At 42.6% G+C, this 20,549-nt stretch overlaps 1 protein-coding gene across 2 annotated transcripts in view; it reads right to left on the bottom strand.

The window, feature by feature from the left end:
• LOC132959498 (FERM and PDZ domain-containing protein 4-like) overlaps nt 1–19,742 on the bottom strand; it is a 56,196-nt gene extending 36,454 nt beyond the window's left edge. Inside the window, exon 1 of one of the 2 annotated variants that reach the window (XM_061032546.1) lies at nt 19,548–19,742. In XM_061032546.1, coding sequence (XP_060888529.1) covers nt 19,548–19,597 — 50 coding nt within the window. In that variant the 5' untranslated portion in view covers nt 19,598–19,742. Of the gene's footprint in view, nt 1–1,390; nt 1,820–19,547 lie in introns of those variants that run through there. The other variant, XM_061032547.1, reaches the window with a different exon arrangement.
• Nucleotides 19,743–20,549: the final 807 nt, after the last annotated feature.

Below are 20,549 nucleotides of genomic sequence, written 5' to 3'. Positions count from 1 at the left end.
TCTAAGACACAACATGTTGTTAATACAGTTAGTATGATATACTCTTGGACTATGCAGTAATTATAGGAAGTGAAGGTAAAATGCCTCAAACTTTAAATTACTTCAAATTGCATTTTAACACTATGGAACCAATTTGTAGAAATACTCTGAACCCTCATAGCTACTTGGTATTCTTTCCTTTCTTGTCTCTGACTCCACTACCCTCCAGATGCTAACCCCTGACTGTATATGTGTAGGTTTAAAAGATTTACCATGAGCCATGTTTAGCGAGCTTAGCGACGTGACCGCACACGAGTCAAGGATCATGGCAAACATGTATTAACTTGCATGTGCGTCCATATATCTCATCGGGTGGTTGTTTAAGTGTGAGTGTTCAGAATCACATGGAGACGGGGACTGTGTGATCTGAGCCTGTCATTATCTCTGCCGCTCCTACTTACTGTAGTCTCTTCGGTAGTAAGACTTTAGTGTTTCTTTCATTCAGGCTTGAGTTGGTTCGATTCAACTTGTACATTGGACAATTTACTCGATTCAGAGAAAAGAAACATGTGCACTCGAATGGAAAAATGGGTCTTGATTGGTGAAATGCTGACATTTTTAAATACATATCTCTATCTGTGTTGGTTGTTTAGTGAAAATCCTCCTTTTTGGTGTTTCTGTTTTTGAACTAAACTGTCTTTTTAAGTCCTTAGAAGCGTTGTAACAACTCTTTCTTTGGCACCACTGGCCCACTTTGTGTTCCCAGTCTTTTTCAATAACCAACGTGTGTCGACTCTTGTTCCTTGATCTCTTTCTTAAGCTCCTCTCGCTGCCTTGTTCTCTCTCTGATTCATTCATTCCTCCAACAGAGTCCCCGGGCCTCTGTTGTTGCTGTTGTCAAACACCTTGGCATGAGTTGAATCATAGTGATCCCAACAGGAGGGGAGGGGGGGGGGGGGATTTCTTGGAATGACAAAACCCAATCAGGATTCTATCCCACCACAAAGATGGAACGGAATACATCGGTATCAACTCTTTAAACGCACCATCAACACAATAACTGATATGTAGGTACCAAGGGTCAACATGGTTTGTGCTACACAAACTTCAGATATACCTCCTTTTTAGACTTTCCCTTCATTAAACATTCTTGTAACGCGTCCTTTACTTTGATCAAAGTGAATGGACAGTTAATTCACTGGGTATTCAAAGAAACTCTGGAAGGCATGACTTTTATGGACTGAAAAAGCTAGTGGGCTACTACATTTGTTAACTGTTCAGACCATTTAACTTGGGAATATCTTGGATGAATTATCTTGAGGTAGACGTATTTATCAATATAGAATAAAAGCACATAGAAATTATGATTTGAAGTCCTGAAGAGATCAGTAGTAGAATAACCGACACTCACCCGGATAGCTTTGGCATCTTGGAGAAACCAAACATGCTACGTCCCAAACCTCAGGTGCTCCACATCAGCATTCTGATCCACACCCAAATCCCTCTATATTTAAAATCCAGACAATCCAAATTCAACCTGGCTCCATGTCGAGAGCAAGCCCAAAGTCTTTCAATCACAGAAGTCAGAATCTCTTTGAGGAAATCAAACTCAAACAGCAGCAAGTATCCCCCTTGTTGAATGTCCCATCCGAGGGATCCGACACTCCTGCTCCCAGTCCTTTCACAGTGTTGCTTTCTGAAGTGATGACAGAGGCAACGAGGGTCAAACCCCTCCCACCTCTCCGCTCTCCCTGGGACGAGTCAGCCCTTTCCGCTGCTCTCCACCTGGCTTTGCAGAGATGCAATAAGCCCAACGTGTGGGCTCTCCATCACAGCGCATGGAGAAGTGCGGTGATCCTAGCCGCGGCAAGCAGGGGAGAAAAAGAGAGGGGGAGGGAGGGAGAGGGGAATGGGATGGATGGAGAGAGAGAGAGAGAGAGAGAGAGAAAGAGGGAGGGGGGGGAAGAGGACAAAACGCATGGATGACGGATGCTCTCTGGCTCGGGTTTTGCCCTCCGTTCATCTGCGCTGCAAGTATCTCTGCAGGAGATGCACAAGGAGGAGGGGTACAAGAGGAAATCGAGATGAGAGATGCAGGAGGGTAAAAAGTGCTTTGGTTGTAAAGAGAAAGCAACTGAGAGAGAGAGAGAGAGAGAGACACAGAGGCAGGGAGGGGTGATGGGCAGGGGAAAGCTGACTCGGCAGAATGGGACGCTGATGGGTGCAAGACCCCGTCTCTCATGTTTTTCCTTTTCCTTTTTTTTCTTACCCCTGTTTGGTTTTGCTAAGCGAGCTTGTACGTGAGCACATTAACTTGAATGCAGCACGCATTAGTCTTGTAGACCAAAGACTACAAATTATCCAGGAGGAACTTTGGCTTTGAGTTATTTTAAGCCTGAAAGTGCATTTCCTCCAATAAATAACAGAAATGGAACGCTGCATAATGTGTTACAGCCACCAGCACCTCCTAAATTGGAAGTTTTAAGAATTGGCTTGACATAATATGGTCATTCAATCTTTCAAATTAAAGTCCTGGCAGTAGTAATAGTTATATTGCACATGATGTTAAAGGCAGGGTCGGTAATTTTCGGGAACTAGCACGATTTTGAAAGTAGCATTCCCTCAGTGCTCCGTCTGCACCCGCCCCCCCTCCCCTCTGTGCTCCCTCAAAAGCCACGCCCCCTCACTTACATGCACGAGCGTCGCTGCTCGAGCGAGCAGGGAGACAGGGAGGCGTCTGATTGGTTCATCAGATTGGTACCTCGTGGCAGACATTGGTCGAAGTTTTTACAGGCTTACAAACTGCGACAGATGACGGATTTTCTTCGTTCCTTTTTCAGAGCACATGAGTTATTAATATCTGTCAGGACCTAAAGACAATTTCAACCAAAATCTTAAAAAGTGGATCTGGAGGAAAATTACCAACACTAGCTTTAATGGGCTTGATGGATGAGTCGAAGTTGCACTTAGACCCTGATGATGAACCCATCTGTTCCTATACACATACATTGGGTTGAGAGGGATGTTTGAAAAGCCGAACGGTCAAGGACTCTTATTAACTTGTTTTGCATGTACGCTATGTCTCCTCACAGAGCTTGTCATAAGACCCCAACAACAAGTCAGAGCCTCATTGTGTGTTTTTGTATGCACGGGCACAGATGGTTCAGCCCTAGCGAGAGGCTGCTCCTGCTGGCCCCGTGCCACGAGGGGGGCCAAGGACGAACCCCAAATGAACGTCAGCAGTGATGATGAACCCTAAATGAATGCAAAAGAGTGAAAAGTATGTTTAGCATGCCATGTAGTGCAGCTCAACTCAGCTGGGCGTGTCATGAAAGGAAGCTCTTGTGAACGAACTTGTGAGTTGACTTCTCATTAGGCCTGTAACAGTAGAAATGAATGGGAATCCTCATGGAGGTAGCCCAGTGGGTTCTTTTATTAACCTGACCCTGCTGTCAGAAAACAGCCCTCAGTGACAGTAATTGCCAGATTGCATCCTGGCCTTCCCTCAAATGTGTCGTCACCCAGCTGTCAGATCAGGGCAAGCAGAGGGGAGACATAACGTCAACGGACACATTCAGTGAGAGATGGGAAGCAGATATCCTCAAGATGAACACCCCGAGATTTAAGGACTCATAAAAAGTTATCCTGATGGTTCAGGACACTCTGATAACTATTTATGAGAGGGAACATTTCTCAAGGGAGTAATGCAAGACTGCACACTTGATCACATTAAAAAGTTGGATTCTCGGTTCAGACTTTATATTTTCAGGAAAAAGGGGCTTTGAAGAATGCTGCACAGACTATCTCAGGATAAAGAGGCAGCAAAACAACATTTTCAATCATAAATAATCAGTGATGCAGCAAATTTATAGAGTCTTAGATCTTAGCTTTCCACATTACTACAAACTTTGGAAAATCATTTATTCCAGTACTGCCACCTTTGGACAAAAAAAATGGACAATCCAACATTCCTCCCCATGACACAGCAATTACTGACTGTCTTCTAACTAAAATCTAGCTTCTCATGTATAAGTACAGCACAATGAATGGCTTCAACTGTCTGAAAATGGTTGGCCGTTATCACACTTTTCAAACAACATGTTGCCAGTCCTCTGTCTATGACGGCCTTCTTTTCCATCGGTCTTTGAGTACATGATAAATCACACCCATACACACACTGATGGTGGAGGCTGCTACGTAAAGTGGCCATCTGTATTAGCAAATCCCATTCATACACACTCACTCCACTGACGAAGCAGCGGGAGCAACTTGGGGTTAAGTGTCTTGACCAACGAACCCATCCGACATGTGGCAGAGCCACAGCTAACCAGCTGTGAGTGTGACCATTCTGGTCCAATATGAACACGTCTAATTTCAAACATGGTTGGAAAACTGATCTAACTATTATTGTTGATTGGATGATCCATTCGTTTTAGCGAAAATATGTACAAAAAATATGGCCAATGGAACTAGAGATAAGCTAGCTTGTAAATTTAAGGTCGAGCATTTTGGCTGTTGCCATTTTGATTTTATGTAGCCATAAGCATGATACTAAATTCACATGGTGGAGCTCGAAGGGAGTATGCTAAGCTATCAGCAAAACTGTCGCTCGCTTATGTGGATCAAAAGTAAAATGACTATTCAAAGGTCACTGGCAAAAAACTGGATTTTTGTTTAAAATTTTGCCAAAGATTAGGTGTCTCACAGACAGACCAGGATGTAAACTGTAGTTAATTAGCTTGATGCTAACACATAATGGAAATTTCCATTAATTGGCAAGCAGATTTAGCAGTTGATCGCGGTATATTTTAATTTAAGAAGCAAGAGAAGATTTGAATATTCAAAAATTATGACCCACCCCACTAGCTTGGTTTGCAAAGTACATCCGTTATTACACAATATGGTGGAATTAATTGATGTGCATATAGATAAGCTGTCTTGGAAAAAATTCAAAGTCTGTTAAAATGAGTGATGTGGAATTGCCCTGTATAGTCAGTGCATATCTGTAAATAACAAGCATGTGTCAGTTCCTCCACAATGTGAGTGCAAAGCCATAATGGAAGCAGATTTACATCAGGCAGCTTTGATGCAAAGTCTCTTTGATGACCCCAGTCCTCCCTCAGGCCCACAAGAAAGTGCATGCATCCACTCATCAGCAATTGAGGGCAGGATACAAAAAGGGCCTTATTGCTGGCTCATAATTTCATACTGGTTCGGTCGCATCCAATCTCAGGACGGGAAAAAGACAAATGAATGAAGAGTCTTTCATCTACTGGCACATTCAATTTCCTGTCGGGATTTATTACAGACAGAAGCTAGTGTTGTGCATTCCTTGGGCTTTTGAAAGCAGTTTCAGTAATCAATCATGAATCTTGTTTTTTTTTAATTTAAGCCTCTTTTTTTCTCGTGTCTGAAGTTCTCTATGTGGAAGGTCATAGGTGAGTGGTCATGTTTGTCCCACTAGGAGGGAAAAAAAGCTCTCGTTTTGGACATAATGCCAAAGCTAGAGGAACTGAGGTCGCCTCATAATGTGACAGTTTCAAACTTGTGTTCTTTCTGATGGCCAACAGGGAGATTAGATTTGAGAGAATCAAAGAAGCAAGTGGTGCAGCTTAGTTCCGTCATACCTCGGTCCTTCCTTACAATAAAGAACTTTGTAAACTATGGTACCATTTAGAGTAACATAGAGTAACATGTTTCTTAGGTAAGCAAAGGCACATCAATTCATTCCACCATATTGTGTAATAATGGATGTACTTTACTAACCAAGCCAGAGGGAATGGGTCATGATTTTTTAATATTCAAATAGTCATTAATTTATAGAAAAAATCTAAATGTTTATGCAACTTTTATCAGATCTCAAAAAATGTATTTTGTTCCATGATTTTTACTCCCATTTATGCTGTTTGCTAGCCACCATTTAAAAAAGGTCCAAATTAGCACCCCAATTCATACCACTGTCATTTTAAATTATGAATGCATGTAGCTCCAGGAGCTACTATTCACATTAGCTTGTAGCTTAATTTGTTATCCCCTCGCTCTTTTTCAGCTCCCATCCAAATTCAAATTCTGGCACCAAACAAAATCCAACGGCTAAAGTAAAATTTCTCAACTTAAGGCTTCAAAATACCAGAGGCAAAGTCAACTTCTTATACACCGTCAAGAGTCCAATTTTCAAAAGAGAATGATGTTTCATTTTACGCAAATAGGTGGAATGCACAAGTTCATTAAAGAGTAAATGCATAAGAGAGTCAAAGGATTGTCCAAAGATGGAGTTCCAAAGGAAGGCCTGCCAGTGTTGGCTTGAAGTTGGCATCAGCACCAGAAGCCGGGAGCACTGCCGGTGAAACTGATTGGATTGCCAAAGGAAATGGTGACTAATGATTGGTTCCTTTAAGGGTAAGCGAGAGGAGTGGTACCTTTAGGCTTAAGAGATTGGATAAAGTGATTGAAGAAGGAGTTGCCTAATTTTAAATTGACAGAATAATAAAAGGGAAGCAGAGATCTGTGACATTGGAAAGAAGCCAAGAAGGAGAAGTGGGGGGAAAGTCAATGAACTTTTTGCCAAGGTCTACAAATTTTAATTTGATCAATAAGACTTTCTTAAAGGGATGAAAGACAGGACATAAAGTCTGTTTATTACCTATAATGTTTTCCAAGGAGTGTCAGATGTCTTTGCCTTTATGCCATATCTGATAACTTCTGTAAAGATTAAAGCTCAGGCTGCAGGGCAACCTGTTTTTTTATTTTAAATCAGGAAGGAGAGATTCATACACTGCAACTTACACACTGAAGCAGAGAACGATTATAAATATGCAAGAAAATGAGAAAAAGATGGTTTATTAAACAAGTCTGCCTTCTAACTTTCGGAGTGCGGTATGTGAAGGACACGTAGGACCTTTTAGTTTGAAGCTTGTAATGTACTTCCACACTTCACTGAATCCAGCCAAGCCATTCAACAACCAAAGTGTCTCTGAAAATCTTATGAACAGTGGGCCATCACAGAGCGACCGAAACAGTGCCAACCTTGAAAACTGCAATTTGTCACCCTCTAATATTACTACAATCCAGCTAAAGGAAGTATTTGTTACAACAACTTTTGCTTTTTTTATGCTCGTATAACCTGTGCACAGGATCATAAACAGTTGGAAAATTGGATGGATCCAAGCCAAATTATGACATTATGAAAGAGCATGCAACAAACCAAGCAGAGCAGCAGACAGGCAACAGATGATACATCAGAGTGTCCCATTTGGATTGAGAAATGTGCTGTTGCCAACATAAAAACTGACAGCCAACAGTCAAACAATCAGCTCAGAATTTACAAGTCTCTTTGTCTGTGACACAAGAAAAAATTACCATACAATACTTGATTTTAAAAACCATTGGATCTCTGTTTGGCTCCAATGCATGGGCAAGGGCACAACATTTCTTCATAAATTGACAAGGGACTAAGGGGTCATCCAGGCCTTTTCTACATGTCATCTAGAGTTACGCCTTTGGTTATAGAACCATCATCAGTTGATGGTAGGAAAGCTTTGTCATCCAGTCTACCTTAGGGACTTAATGCTGGCCCATATTCATATTCCATCTCACCATGAGCAACCCAACCATCGAACATCATTTCTAGGGTTCTTCCGAGCCGACTAATTTAATAGTCGTCAAACTTAACTTTAAATTCCGTTTAACAGACCAGTCTAAAGGTAAGAAAACAGTCGAAATTAAGCACAATGTATTCAAACTTGTGTGCTGGTAAATTAAGCAATTTGGTTGGCCGAGTGTGGCTAACGTTAGCGGCGCTAGCACTGCCAGCCTTCGGTCCTTCCTGCGGCGTAACATCAACATGCCAGTGCTAAATGTGGTTACACTTTGCTCCAATTGATATGCCAGTTCAACCTGATGCAGCCTACATACAGCTTTAGCTCCATTTTCTAGATCAAAATACTGCTTAACCACACTGCTCTTACTGGATTGCTTACATCCAGGTTGTAGAACAGGGAGAGCAAGTCGATTTGCGCAGCAGTTCACACCTACCCATTCACTCGCTGAATGCAGGAGCTGAGTAAAATGACCATCAGAAGTAACTAATCCCATTCATACACATTCACACGCCACTGACCAAGCAGCTGGAGCAACCTGGGGTTAAGTGTCTTGCCCCAGGACACATCGGACATGTAGTTGCAGGAGCTGAGGATTGAACCCCTGACCTTCCCAGAAAGAAGACGACCAACTCGACCAACTGAGCCCCTTAAAAAAAAATAGAAATCAGCACTATTTAAAAAAGTAATAAGCTTAACTTTCTGAGGAAGTGTTAATTACCTCACGGACAGAACAGAAGGACCCTATTTTTTTTTATCTTTCAAGGCTGCTGTGATCTCTCTGCTGGCTGATTTAAAACAGCGATACTTATTACAGTGAGGGACAGATAGGAGACGCCATCGGCATCCCACTGCTGGTTCGGGCCCCGTAGAGATAAGAGGACAGCAGGCAGTCTGCTCGCCTCCGTCCACTGATGAATAACAATATAGCCCCAAGGTCACCGTCCAAGTGTGAGCGACTGTGTGAGAGCGGGAACCCAGAAAGACAAAAGCGTGTGTGCCGCATTATTACGCAGCACATTGGCATTCAGGACTCCTTCACCTTGGGTTCTATGAGGCTTGACACACACACGCGTAGAGTTAATCTTTAACCTGTGTGTGTGCTTATGGTGTAACATTTGGTTCAAATAACCATCATAATGATAGCAGCCTGAAATGAGGTTTTCACCACATGGTGCTCTAAAAAATAAAGTCTCCAGCTGATGATAGATAACCAAATGATCACCCCTCAGTGTTTTTGTCTACAGCAAGAATTTACACCCTGATAACTATTACATTACTTGGCTCCCTGAGTCTTAGCATTCATGCATAAATCACTGTCACGTTTGCAACAGCCAATTCCGACTCACACCCTGTTCTGTATTCTGCACACCGCCGACAATACAGGGCCCACATCTCTCTGCGGCTAAATATCAGTCTGGACGACTTATTTGTTTGGTAAATTGCATTTTAATGGAAATGCTGGATTTGGTTCACTGGCAACGCAGTGTTTCAATGTGACACCTTCAATCTGTCACTTGGGGAGGGTCAGCGAGGATGGGTTAGCATGCAAAACGCAGGATCAGACGGAACCCAACAGAGATTAGCATCCGGTATCACATATATGGTGGAGGTTTAAAGGTATACTGTGCAAGAGAACTCCCCTCTAGGTTTGCTGTTCTAAGCTTTGTGTTCACACTGATGGGATTGCCCATCCTTCAGTTTGTCTATGTATCACTAAGAGGCTCTAACATCGTCCATACCATAGACTGTTGATTTTAATGGACCAAGCTTGAATGACGTCACCCATCTGTACCAGCAGGGTGCTCATCGGCGGCAGCCACCATACTGGAAATCCTGTCTCAGCCTCACTTTCAGTCAGCCTAACTCCAGGCCGAGAGCTGGAGCTGAGGCGGGTTTTACGCCGCTTGCCGAACCGCTACGTCTCGCCCACCTGTCAATCAGGTCAGCGTTGCGCCTAACAATGGAGCACACCCTGCTGGTGAGAGAGAACTTCTAGTTTAAAACAATGAAACTCAAATTAAATGCTATGTGACTGGTGAATAAATCTAGTTATATCGGTGCAAATCTGCGATAAAAACAGTCGATACCGATATCGGCTGGCCAATTTATCGGTCGGGTTCTAATTGCGCAGTTTGGACTGGACACTACCCACAAAGTATCAAAAATGATCAAGTTCTGGAGGTCCTATTAAAGACATGAACACACATGAGCTGTCTCTGGGATCCGTTCTAGCCTCTCAGTGTGATAAAACGCTGCATTGGACACATACTGTTTAAGCACTGCAATGCATACACTGGTTTATAAGGCAGGAAACGCCTCGTAAATAATTGTTTGTGTTTAATGATGCACAAGACAAATATTGGAAGTGTTTTGCTTACCTCCCCAGGTAGCTTTCCGTAATCATTATTCTCGTTTTTACAGGTTGTTCCGTCCTCTAAATAACTACATAAATCATGTCATGGTCTGCTTTCCTGGGTCACAGCGATATGTGAGGCATTTAATCATCTCTTACTCTTACTCTGTATATCTTTGATTATTGGAATGCATCTCATTGCTCTGTAATGTCCAGTTTCTGCAGCCCAATCCATCATCATACAGTGATTAAATATACACTCTAAGCTGCACTGTGTGGGTACAACAATATGTGCACCGCCAAAATTCATTAAACTGTCTTTCTGTCTTTACACCAAAGACACATGGCATGATTTCCCAGCATGCAACCGAGCCGAGGAAGGCGTTCCTGGCCAGCTCTCTGTCATTACAGGGGATAAAGCGGACGCCGCCCTTCGCCTGCACGCACACATTCACCACGTTTATGTGTACTGTCTCAACAATGAGATCATAGAATTTCATCCCGCACCCCATTTAATCCAACCTACAATCTCGCTCTTTTCCTTATGACACGGGCCTAATCTGATGCGAGAGGCGACACTGAAGTGAGGGAGCGGAGGGTGTGATGGTATTGGACGACCATGAAAAGGAACGAGGGAGGTAGGAGACGGAAAGGTCAGCGGGGGAGAAATGGGTGAAGGGAAGGGATGGGTGTTTAAAAGTGAGGGGATCGTAAAACAGAAAGTGTGACGTGGGAGTCGATGATGGATCACGGGGGAGAAGGTGACTGGAAAAGGTGGAATAAACAAAGAGACGGGAAAAGGGCGAGAGGGGGAAAGGAAACGAGGAGAGTGGAAGAGGAGAAGTGAGAAGGGGTTCTTTTTGAGATTTGGTAAGGAAGAGGACGAGCAAACAACGTTTCTAGAAATAAAAACAATGGAGAGGCAGACTTCATGAGCATTGCTTCAAGCGCAGCTCCCGCATTCAGCTTTTATTCTGCTGAATTTATGGGAGGTTTCATGAGATCGTCAATAAGAAGACTGGCTTCACTTGCAGCCTGGTCTGCAAGCCCAGACTCTGCACCGGCTCTTAAACATAAATTCACATGAAAAAGTAAATAAAGCAGCCAAGTTGTAAAAATTGTCCTTTTTGTCGGGTCTCAATCCCTCCTCAAAGGTCCAATATGTAAGATATCTACTCAATGAAATCATGAACCTTGCTATATCATGAGACTTTGAGGAAACATGCTCTGTTGAAATTTATCTTCAGTCTAAGTTTCAATTTGACCAGAGAAGGTAGGCCGTTTTGGACACCCCTCGGACATAACTGATTCTTCTTCTTTCTGAGGGGGGGGGGGGGGGGGGGGGGGGGGGGGAGACACACCTCTCTTCAAAGTTTTGAATTTTGACTTTTTAAACGCTAGGTTGTCAGAGTTAGATATCGCTCCTTTAAAGTTGTTTTTTCGCTAATTTTTGGCTATCCGCAAATTACCCGATAGTCCCCCGATATGAAACCAAGAACCTCTACATCATCTGTTGAACAGTCTTACATGGGCTCTCTTCTCCCAGCACTGGAGAGCAGCCCTCCCCCTGGCACCCCCTGGCAGCCCTGCAGTGCTCTGCCACCCGTAAGGCTTTCAGAGAGCTGGCCAATCACAAGATCGTGGGCAGGCCTTAAAGAGACAGCGGCTGAAACAAACTGTATTTTATAGGTGGCTCAAGTAGCATCCCAATCTTTCTGTCCACTTGTTTTTTTTCTCCATAAAAAGGATCACAGGTTTACAATATAAACCATACAAAGCATGCAATCAAGGGCAGACCATGAGTGGGATGTTCGGTGCGAGGACTTTTCGATGTATCTTTGGTGTTTTCACTTTCAAAATCATCACAGTCTCTCTCTCCATCGGTGCATCCACTTTCCAAAACTTCCTTCCTCAAGATAATACCCTGTCAACTTTTCACCCTGCCCACGAGAACCTACTTCTTATATGAAAACGACTTTGTCTAATGTTCTCCCAAAGCTGCAGCGGTTGTTTTTATCTACGTGGCGTTGTAGCATCCGCTCTGGCAGCAGCTGCACCGCTTGTGACGCATCAAACCCTTTTGAGATACTCCGTGTAGGTTTAAAACAAATAAAGCACTTGGCTCGGGTTTTTCCTTTTAACGCCTCTGTTCCTCCTTTTTCCTCATGCTGTCAGCTGACTGAACATCCCTCCTCAATAACCGGGCTAGTCAGAGACACTTAGGAGATAAGACAGAGCGTGGGGAGTGATGGGGGCCATTTGTCACCTCACAAGCTCATGCCGGACCCCTGAGCGTCGGGTCTCTTCCATGCAGGAGCTTTAAACATATTCCTCTGGAGAAAAAGATCACCAGAGCTGGGTGAGGATTCCCATCATGCTCGGCGCGGCAAAGCGCAAAGATGTAGATCCACATGTAGAAACTGATCAAACGCTATTAGCCATTCTTGAAGCTCGGCGTGACATTTAATTACACACTCGTCGCAGAGCCTGATTTTTTTTTCTCAAAGCAGCATCTCTTGAGGCGAGCAGCAAAAGCAAATAGTTTGACTGCCAAATACACACAAACATGTGCACACAAATCTGCCTCAGCCAACAGAAACGTCTCACTCTTCAGTTGGGAACTCATTTAAATGGTGTAATGGAATTCAGCGGTGTCCTGTGAAACTGAGTAGAAATGGTTTAAAATGCTCGGGGACTCACGGCGTGATTACCAGGGCTAAGGACCAATCATGTGTGATGACAAAAGGGTCTGGGGGGGGGGGGGGTTTGGGCAGCGTTCCCAGTGTTGCTTTCAAGTAAGTGGGCAGCGCTTGCTGGTGATGAGTGAGAGTGGGAGTAATGGCGGAAGTGTTCTGGGCAAGGAGTGGAAGTCATGAATAACCGTGTTTTTCCTGGAACAGAAGCTGAGAGGCTGAAATGATGTGTTCTGGACAGAGGTGTCACACACTGACAGGACAAGTGGTTGGACCTCGGCTGCAACATCGCTTCTGTAAAGGTTTGTAAATGTTTGCTTAAAAAAAAAACCAAACAACTGCAATGAGCAAATAAACATGAAAATAAACCCATAAATATACTTCTGCATGTCTGACAATAACTGATCTGTATTGTCATCCTACCCTTCTGTTAGGGTGTGAGTTTGGACCAATCACTTTGAGGTGATAGTAGCATCAAACAATGGAACATGGCAGCAAACAATGGCAGCAAACTTGTTAATCCACATCTTATCCATCTGTTCGGTTACCATGCAAGGGGAATCCAGCTCTGAACATATGCACCTAAGTGGCATATGGGCTTAAATCTCACAGTCACCGCAGTAGTCATGCAGAGATAAGCGCCATGTTGAATGTCAGCGCTCTTTGACTGGGCTGCATCGCTCTCCACGTCTGCATTTAGTCATTAAAGGATTGTGGCGTTGCACATTAGCTCGTCTGACATTTATGAAAGATCTCCGAGCGTTTGGAAACAGACGACGGATTTGTGCCGCAAATCCCCACTTAGTGCGACGTGAGGTTACACGTCCAGACTCACACACACTCGCACACCAAACTCACTCAGGGGAGGGAAATTGTGTTTGTGTGCTAAGTGAGATTATCATCATCAGCTTCCCTCAGCTTTCGCTTGAACAACAAGGCTAAATAAATACACAGCTGCAACAACAACCAATGAGTAATAACGGCTAAAAAAAAAAACACTGTCAAAAGAGATACACACAAACACACTGGGCTGGTAATTTAGTATTGATGTTTCGACCATGTAGGTCAATGATGTGGTCAGCTTTTTGTGTCTCCTGTTGAGAGTCCATCTTTTTGCAGGTCAGATACACGCATGTCAGCAAAACTGAGGTGTGTGTTTAGTGAGCATTAAACTAAGTATGAAGCAATAATGTTGACAATGATTTGAAATACGAAGCACTTTATTTCTACGAGCCTCGTTAAAAAAATACTTAGTCCACACAGCATTGACTCTAGTTATGACACCAAAATCCTCCAAATTTCAACAGCCTATTGTGATGACTTTTAAACATTAAAGTCTCCTGCAAAGCAGATGAAGTGAAAGAAGAAAACAAGGCTTCAAAAATGTAAGATTTTGCAGGCCTCGAAGTAAGCTGAATTTTAAAACATTGCAATATGAAAAGACAAGAACAACTTAAAAGGCCTGTTACACCACAACAACAAAAAAGCGGAAAAAGTATAAAGCTGTTATGGGTGGGAATTCTATATGGCTCTAAACTGCTGCTAGAGCCTGACCGATTTATCAGCAAGCCGATAATTGGCCGATATTAGCATATCAAGTGACTATCAGTATCGGCTACTTTTATCGCACCGATGTTACTACATTTATTCACCAGTCAAATAGCATTGCATTTGAGTATGATTGTATGACACTAGCAGTTCTCTTTCACCAGCAGAGGGCGCTATATGGACTACAACAAGCATTATCACTCTCCAAGTTTTTGATAACTGTATTTGATGGATCAACACAGTAAGTGAGCATATCTATATCTATCTAAGCGCCACAAATTGAACATAGATCTAAAAAAGATATCGGCCAATATATCGGTATATGATTACTTTGCTCCCTAAAATCAGTATCGGCCCCAAAATCCCATATCAGTCGGGCCCTAAATGATAAATAACACGATACGATAAGATATAGGATACAATGACATACGATATGATACCATGTGGTACGATACAAAATACAATGAGATACGATACAAGATAATAATGAGACACTACACGAGTCAGGAGGACAATATATTTCTGTATCAATATTCAGTCCCAGCCCTAATGGCTGGCCCACATCAGACGTGTCTCCTATAGATACAGAATTAAAGAGAAAGATATGAAAGCTGTGTTCTTGTTACTCATTGTGGCTGTGTTTGTGAATGACCATGACATTTGGAAAACAGCAGCCATTTACAAGAACATTCATCAGGAAAATGAGCCCTTCATAGACTTGACTTTGACAAGTTTTCATAAATATTTTCAACAAACACAGCAAGTTTTAAAGTGAAAGAGTCAGCCACTTGCTGAATACATTTAAACAGCAGCAGGTAGTGGACTAGACATTTGCTATCAGATCAAAGCTCAAGTGTCAGCTAGCACAACATTTCTGTTGGCAGATTTGCAACCAAGCCTCAGATTTTTTAGGAGGCTGCAATAAATAAACTGCATTTTCCTGTAAATTTTGCTCTTGTGTTTTGTACAGGTCCGAATAAAATAGCAATGTTAGTAATTGTAACTGGGGTGTTTTTTATGATGCATTCCAAAACTTTTCTCTTTGGGTTCTGCGGCCAACAGGAATGTCCATCCAACAGGCAGAACAAAAAAGAGGAGGAGGACCAGTCTTTGAGCACCTGCCAGCAAACTCATCGACCCATGACCGATTTGGCCTCGAGGTCCTTCCAGCCTGACCCGACCAATCCGAGCTCAAACATCCTGCAGTGCGATAGGTCACAGAGGTGGAAAGACACAAGATTACAATCAAAGGAAAAGCACTTTAAGAAAAAGACACAACTTCTCTGCTCGTTTCTTTTATTGAATGAGTTAATTAATTTTTATCTCTAACAAAGGAGCCAAGGTGTCTTTTTCTATTCACAAAAAAGGACACTGCTGAATTTCATCACATCCAATTTGTACGCAAACTTCAACAAAAAAACATTCTAACAATGGGGATGCTGCTTTACCGTTAGATTTCCCTTTTATGTGCAAGTCTTATGTGAAAAAAATTTGGTAAAATGAACAAAGGAGAAATCCCTTGGGAAATTTTGAGGACAAAGATAGACACTCTCAACCTTACATGATTAATCACAGCTAACAAATGGACTTCTCACATTTCCATTTTTTATGGGTTATGCACTTGTACTGCATTACATCATAGGTAAGCGCCTCACCTTGCAAAAAGACCTGACATGGTCATAAAAGATTATTTGTCTTTTGTCTTGCATGTAATATACAAATGTGATTATAATGCTATACATTTAACAAAGGTGTAGATTTATTTTTTCAAAGAATGATTACAATTTCGGTGTGCCTCTGGGATCTATTCTGGTGCCACTGTTATTCGATTTTAAAGGTCCCATATTATGCTTTTTCTGGTTTTATATGCCCTTTAGTGTGTTTTCCAAGTGTCCTGTGCATGTTTAGGCACATCTATGTGCAAAAATTCAAAGTCCGCGGAAACGCGGCTTCTCCTACGTCCTCCTGTTAGCTGTAGCATTAGCTGCATGTAACGCTCGGTTCTAGCCCCCCTCGATAAAAATTTGTCAGTGCGGCGTCATTGTCAGTGTGAGTGGCAAGCCCTACAGCTCATGTTGAAATTTCCGAGAAGCGTGCTGAGCAACTGACCAATAACGACAGAGCGGATCGGCAGACCAATCAGAGCAGACTTGGCCCACGTGGGGTCTAACAGTGTGGGCTCAACAGAGTGTAACTGACGGACTCAGAGCGTAGAGGGAGCAAGGAGGAGCAGTACATGAAAACAGACACTTTTTTCGGACTTTAGCTATTGTGAACGTACAAAAGTAGGTACATAGATTAAATATACGAACCCCAAAAAGGGCATAATATGGGCTCTTTAAATAAATGATGTATGCAATATTTCCAAATTAGCTATTCTCCAACAACACGTGGTCCTTGTATTTAATCAAAAAGCTTATTCCAGTTGATGTTAAGAGATACAAGAGTATATACTGTAAATAAGCGATGCTCAGGGTAATTTCTATGAATGTTTATTAGTGAGTTCACAGGCAAACAAGCTACGTAGGGTGAGCTCAGACACACACTTTTGCATTGGATTTGTTTTTCAGACCCGGGGTAATCCACCTGTCTAAGGCACATAATATTATTTTTTAAAGCAGATGCTAATTAATTTCACTGGAAAAAAGCTGTATTCATAATTTTCTTTTCAATCCTAATACGGCTGTACTACTTTTTTCGATATCTAAAGTGCTTGTTTTTTTATTAATGACTTGAAATGATTTTATTATCTTGCTGTTATAATTCATATAACAGCTATGTATTTAATAATTTGGTATTTTTTTGAAAGACTACAGAGCAGAGTTTAAGATTTGTAGCTTTTTTTCTAAGCCTTCAATGGGCACACTGATATTAAGAAAAGGGAAAAGCAGCACAGCATGATCAAATTGGACTTGTATAACAATGTGTGTCACTCCTGCAGAAGCTGCTGAGTCAACATTCAAATATTTGGAATATCAGTGATTTGAAAACCAGGAACAGCAGGTGGAGAGATTGAAGAAAAAAATCAGTCCACGCTAGCTTGTCTGTCGGTCTGTCTGTCTGTCTGTCTGTCTGTCTGTCTATCACAGCTGAGTCTGAATCAAATTTCATTTGTCTGCTTTCTGGGCCACATGTTTCCTGGCCAATGACCTATTACCCTGTTGCTGTAATCCTTCGACAATGATGCTGTGATCTGGCGCTGCCTCAATCTCACAGTCCAATGCTGACCAACAGCTGCATGGGATTTTTCTTTTTTTTTTAAGATAGAAAAAGGAAAAAATAGAGACAGAGAGCAAGCTCACTTCTTTCCACCATTCACTCCTTACTGATTTAACACACATCATGAAGTTACATTCTGTATTCATATTTTCCTTGACCACAAATACAATCAATTGGGGTTGTCATGATCGCAGAATTTTAAACTATGATAATATTATAGTAAAAATCTAATGGCATCAACATCTATTTCAATGCAAAGGCAACAAATAAAAAATCCTAGACACCCAATATTGGGAAATTCATTTGTTCCCCCCCAACTCCTGTACACTTTCTAAACTGCTGAAACATATTAGCACCGTTTCTCTTTTTGCTCTGGGCAGCTTTTGGTTACGAACATGACTGAGCCACCACCATCGGACTGTGTCATCCCCACAACCACCGCCATCCTCATTCATGCACGGCCTGCTCAGACCGCCCCCCTCTGCGTTATCCAATACTGAAACTCACTGGACATGCTAATATTGGCCGATATTATCAGCCGGCCAATTAATTGGTCGAGCTGTGTTTAAAATCATTACTAGACTCATGGCAACTCCATGGTGGTTCAGTTGCTCAGTTTCTTAGCCCATCAATCACATGCTTTAAATGTGTCTGCGGGTTTATATGAGGATTATCACTCCATATGACGATCAAGTTAGAGTAAACGAACCATCCGGCGAAGGAAGAGACAATATTAAAACAATCAAATCCCCTGCTGAGCCTCGGTTACTCTCTATTGAAAGCGATCCCAACTCCTAAACCTTCAAGCTGCGACAGACATACAGTGCAAACATCTTGCATTGACATACTTCATATGCATAGTGCAGGAAGCAACATGCATACAGTAATATGCTAAATAACAATATTTTATCACACCACACGTCGGCCACACTTCCAAGCAGCCAGCTAGCTAAACCCTGTCAATCCATGATGTAATCTCTAAGTGTGTTCAGTAATTACAAGGTCCTGGATTCCTTTGCTGCTTACAGCCACCTCAGCCTTATGTAACGGACGACTCACGTGCCATCAATTCAGGGAGCAAGATTACAATATGGCTGCTTGAAAGCCTGCTGCGAAGACAGTCAACGACTTTAAATCTGACACGGTACAGCAGAGTCTGAGTCAAGAGAGATAGTTCAGATTCTTTGACGAGACACTTTTGATTCACGTTTGATTACAAATGTTCAGCTTTTGAAGAGTTTTTCTTAACTGAGGTTTTACAATAAACCAGGGCCCGACTGATGTTGCATTTTTGGAGCCGATACAGATACCGATATTAGGGAGAGAAAAAATCTGATACCGATATATCGGCCGATATCTTTTTGAAATCTATGAAATCTTCAGACATAGGAATAAATACACATTTATTGGGTTGCTCCCTCAAATGCAGTTATCAAACAAGACAAGATGGTCACTCAACTGGAGAGTAACTGCGCATGTATGTTAATCACCGCTCGACACTCTGGAGAGTGATCATGCTTGTTGTAATCTGTATAGCGCCCTCTGCTGGTGAAAGAGAACTGCCAGTGTAATACAATGAAACCAAAATGAAATGACGTTTGACTGGTGAATAAATCTAGAAATATCGGCGCATATCTGAGGTTGAAATTAGCCGATACTGATAGTCACTTGATACGCTAATAGCGGAAGATATTATCGGCTGGTCGATAAATCGGTCAGGATCTACAATAAATACGTAGTTGAAAGTGACATCTACACAACGCAATGTAGACTTTGGGTCACATGACAGATAAAATACACATGTTCCACATATGAACGTTGTTTTAGAATATAGCACTATTGGAAGGCGTAAATAGATACATAGAAGAAGTGGGCCTTAAGTATTCATGTGGAATATATGACCCCAAGGATGAGGACAAAAACAGACTCCAACAACCGGAATCAACAAACATGTAAACACTCCAAGGAGTTTAATCAACAAGACTATCACGAAAGAAGCTTTGACTCTGTGATTGGGACGAACTGAGAGCGAAGTAAGTGGCTGAAAATGTCTCAAAAACTGAAAGAAATTTGACTTTCTCTAATTACTCCAACACGGCGATAACAAGCATTCTGTGCGAAAGATAAGAAGCGTCAAGGGAGGCAGGAACTTACTGGAAAGCGGTTAACATCCCGAGTTCATCATCGTCGTCGCACGGCTCCATCCCGTCGGCCGGACCGGACAGATGAAGGAACGAACGGGTGGAGAGAGAGAGAGAGAGCGCGAGAGAGAGAGAGGGATGGACGCCCCGGCCCCACCACCACCGAAAGGCTCAGAGCGTCGGAGGAAGAGCTCCTGTCCCGCTCCCTCAGTCACACTCCTCCACTAAAAAAAAAAAAAAAAACAAATCCACCTCTGACTCTCTTGGAAAAAAAAAAAAAAAAAAAAAACCCCGAACTCAATTTTCTCTGTGTGTGTGCATATGTGTATGTCTGAGTGTGTTCCCTGTTTCTTTTTTTTTTTCCCCTATATTTTTTTTTTCATTCTTAGCTTGGTGCCAAATGTTCCAGCTTAGCACCGCTGTGAAGCACCAGTGGTGATGGATTTAGCCGGGGCATCTGGGCCAGCGGGGATAAACTCCATTCAGTCACACACACACACACACACACACACACACACACACACACACACACACACACACACACACACACACACACACAGACACACATAAATGCACGGACGCTGTCACACACTCACACACATATGCATGCACTGTGTCATGCTGTTGTGAGATTGCAAAGGGACAATGTTGGGAAAACCTCCCACCCCCCCCGTCCTGCACGGAATCATCAGAGACATTAACAACATGTGTGAGATACTGTGTGTCCAGTGCGCTCACACACACATTTCCACTCCGCACTCTGAGCGGGTGCAGATCAATGCATGGACAGATGTGTGCCAGCAGCAAGAGACACAAAGATGTCAGCAAGTTGGATGTGTGTGTGACATAAAGTGGACATTTCTCCAGGCGGAACACTCAGAGGTCAGCGGCGCCCCGCGGGCATACAACCGGCAGCGAGATTAACACAACAATAATGTACACACAATACATGAAGGACACAACATAATGCAGCGTCGTCCTTGCTGACTCAGGAGAGACGACAATAAAAACCAGG

This window comes from Labrus mixtus, chromosome 24, assembly GCF_963584025.1.
Source record: "Labrus mixtus chromosome 24, fLabMix1.1, whole genome shotgun sequence".
In the NCBI taxonomy this organism is placed as follows: Eukaryota; Metazoa; Chordata; class Actinopteri; order Labriformes; family Labridae; genus Labrus; species Labrus mixtus.
This window is presented reverse-complemented; position numbering and strand designations above follow the sequence as displayed.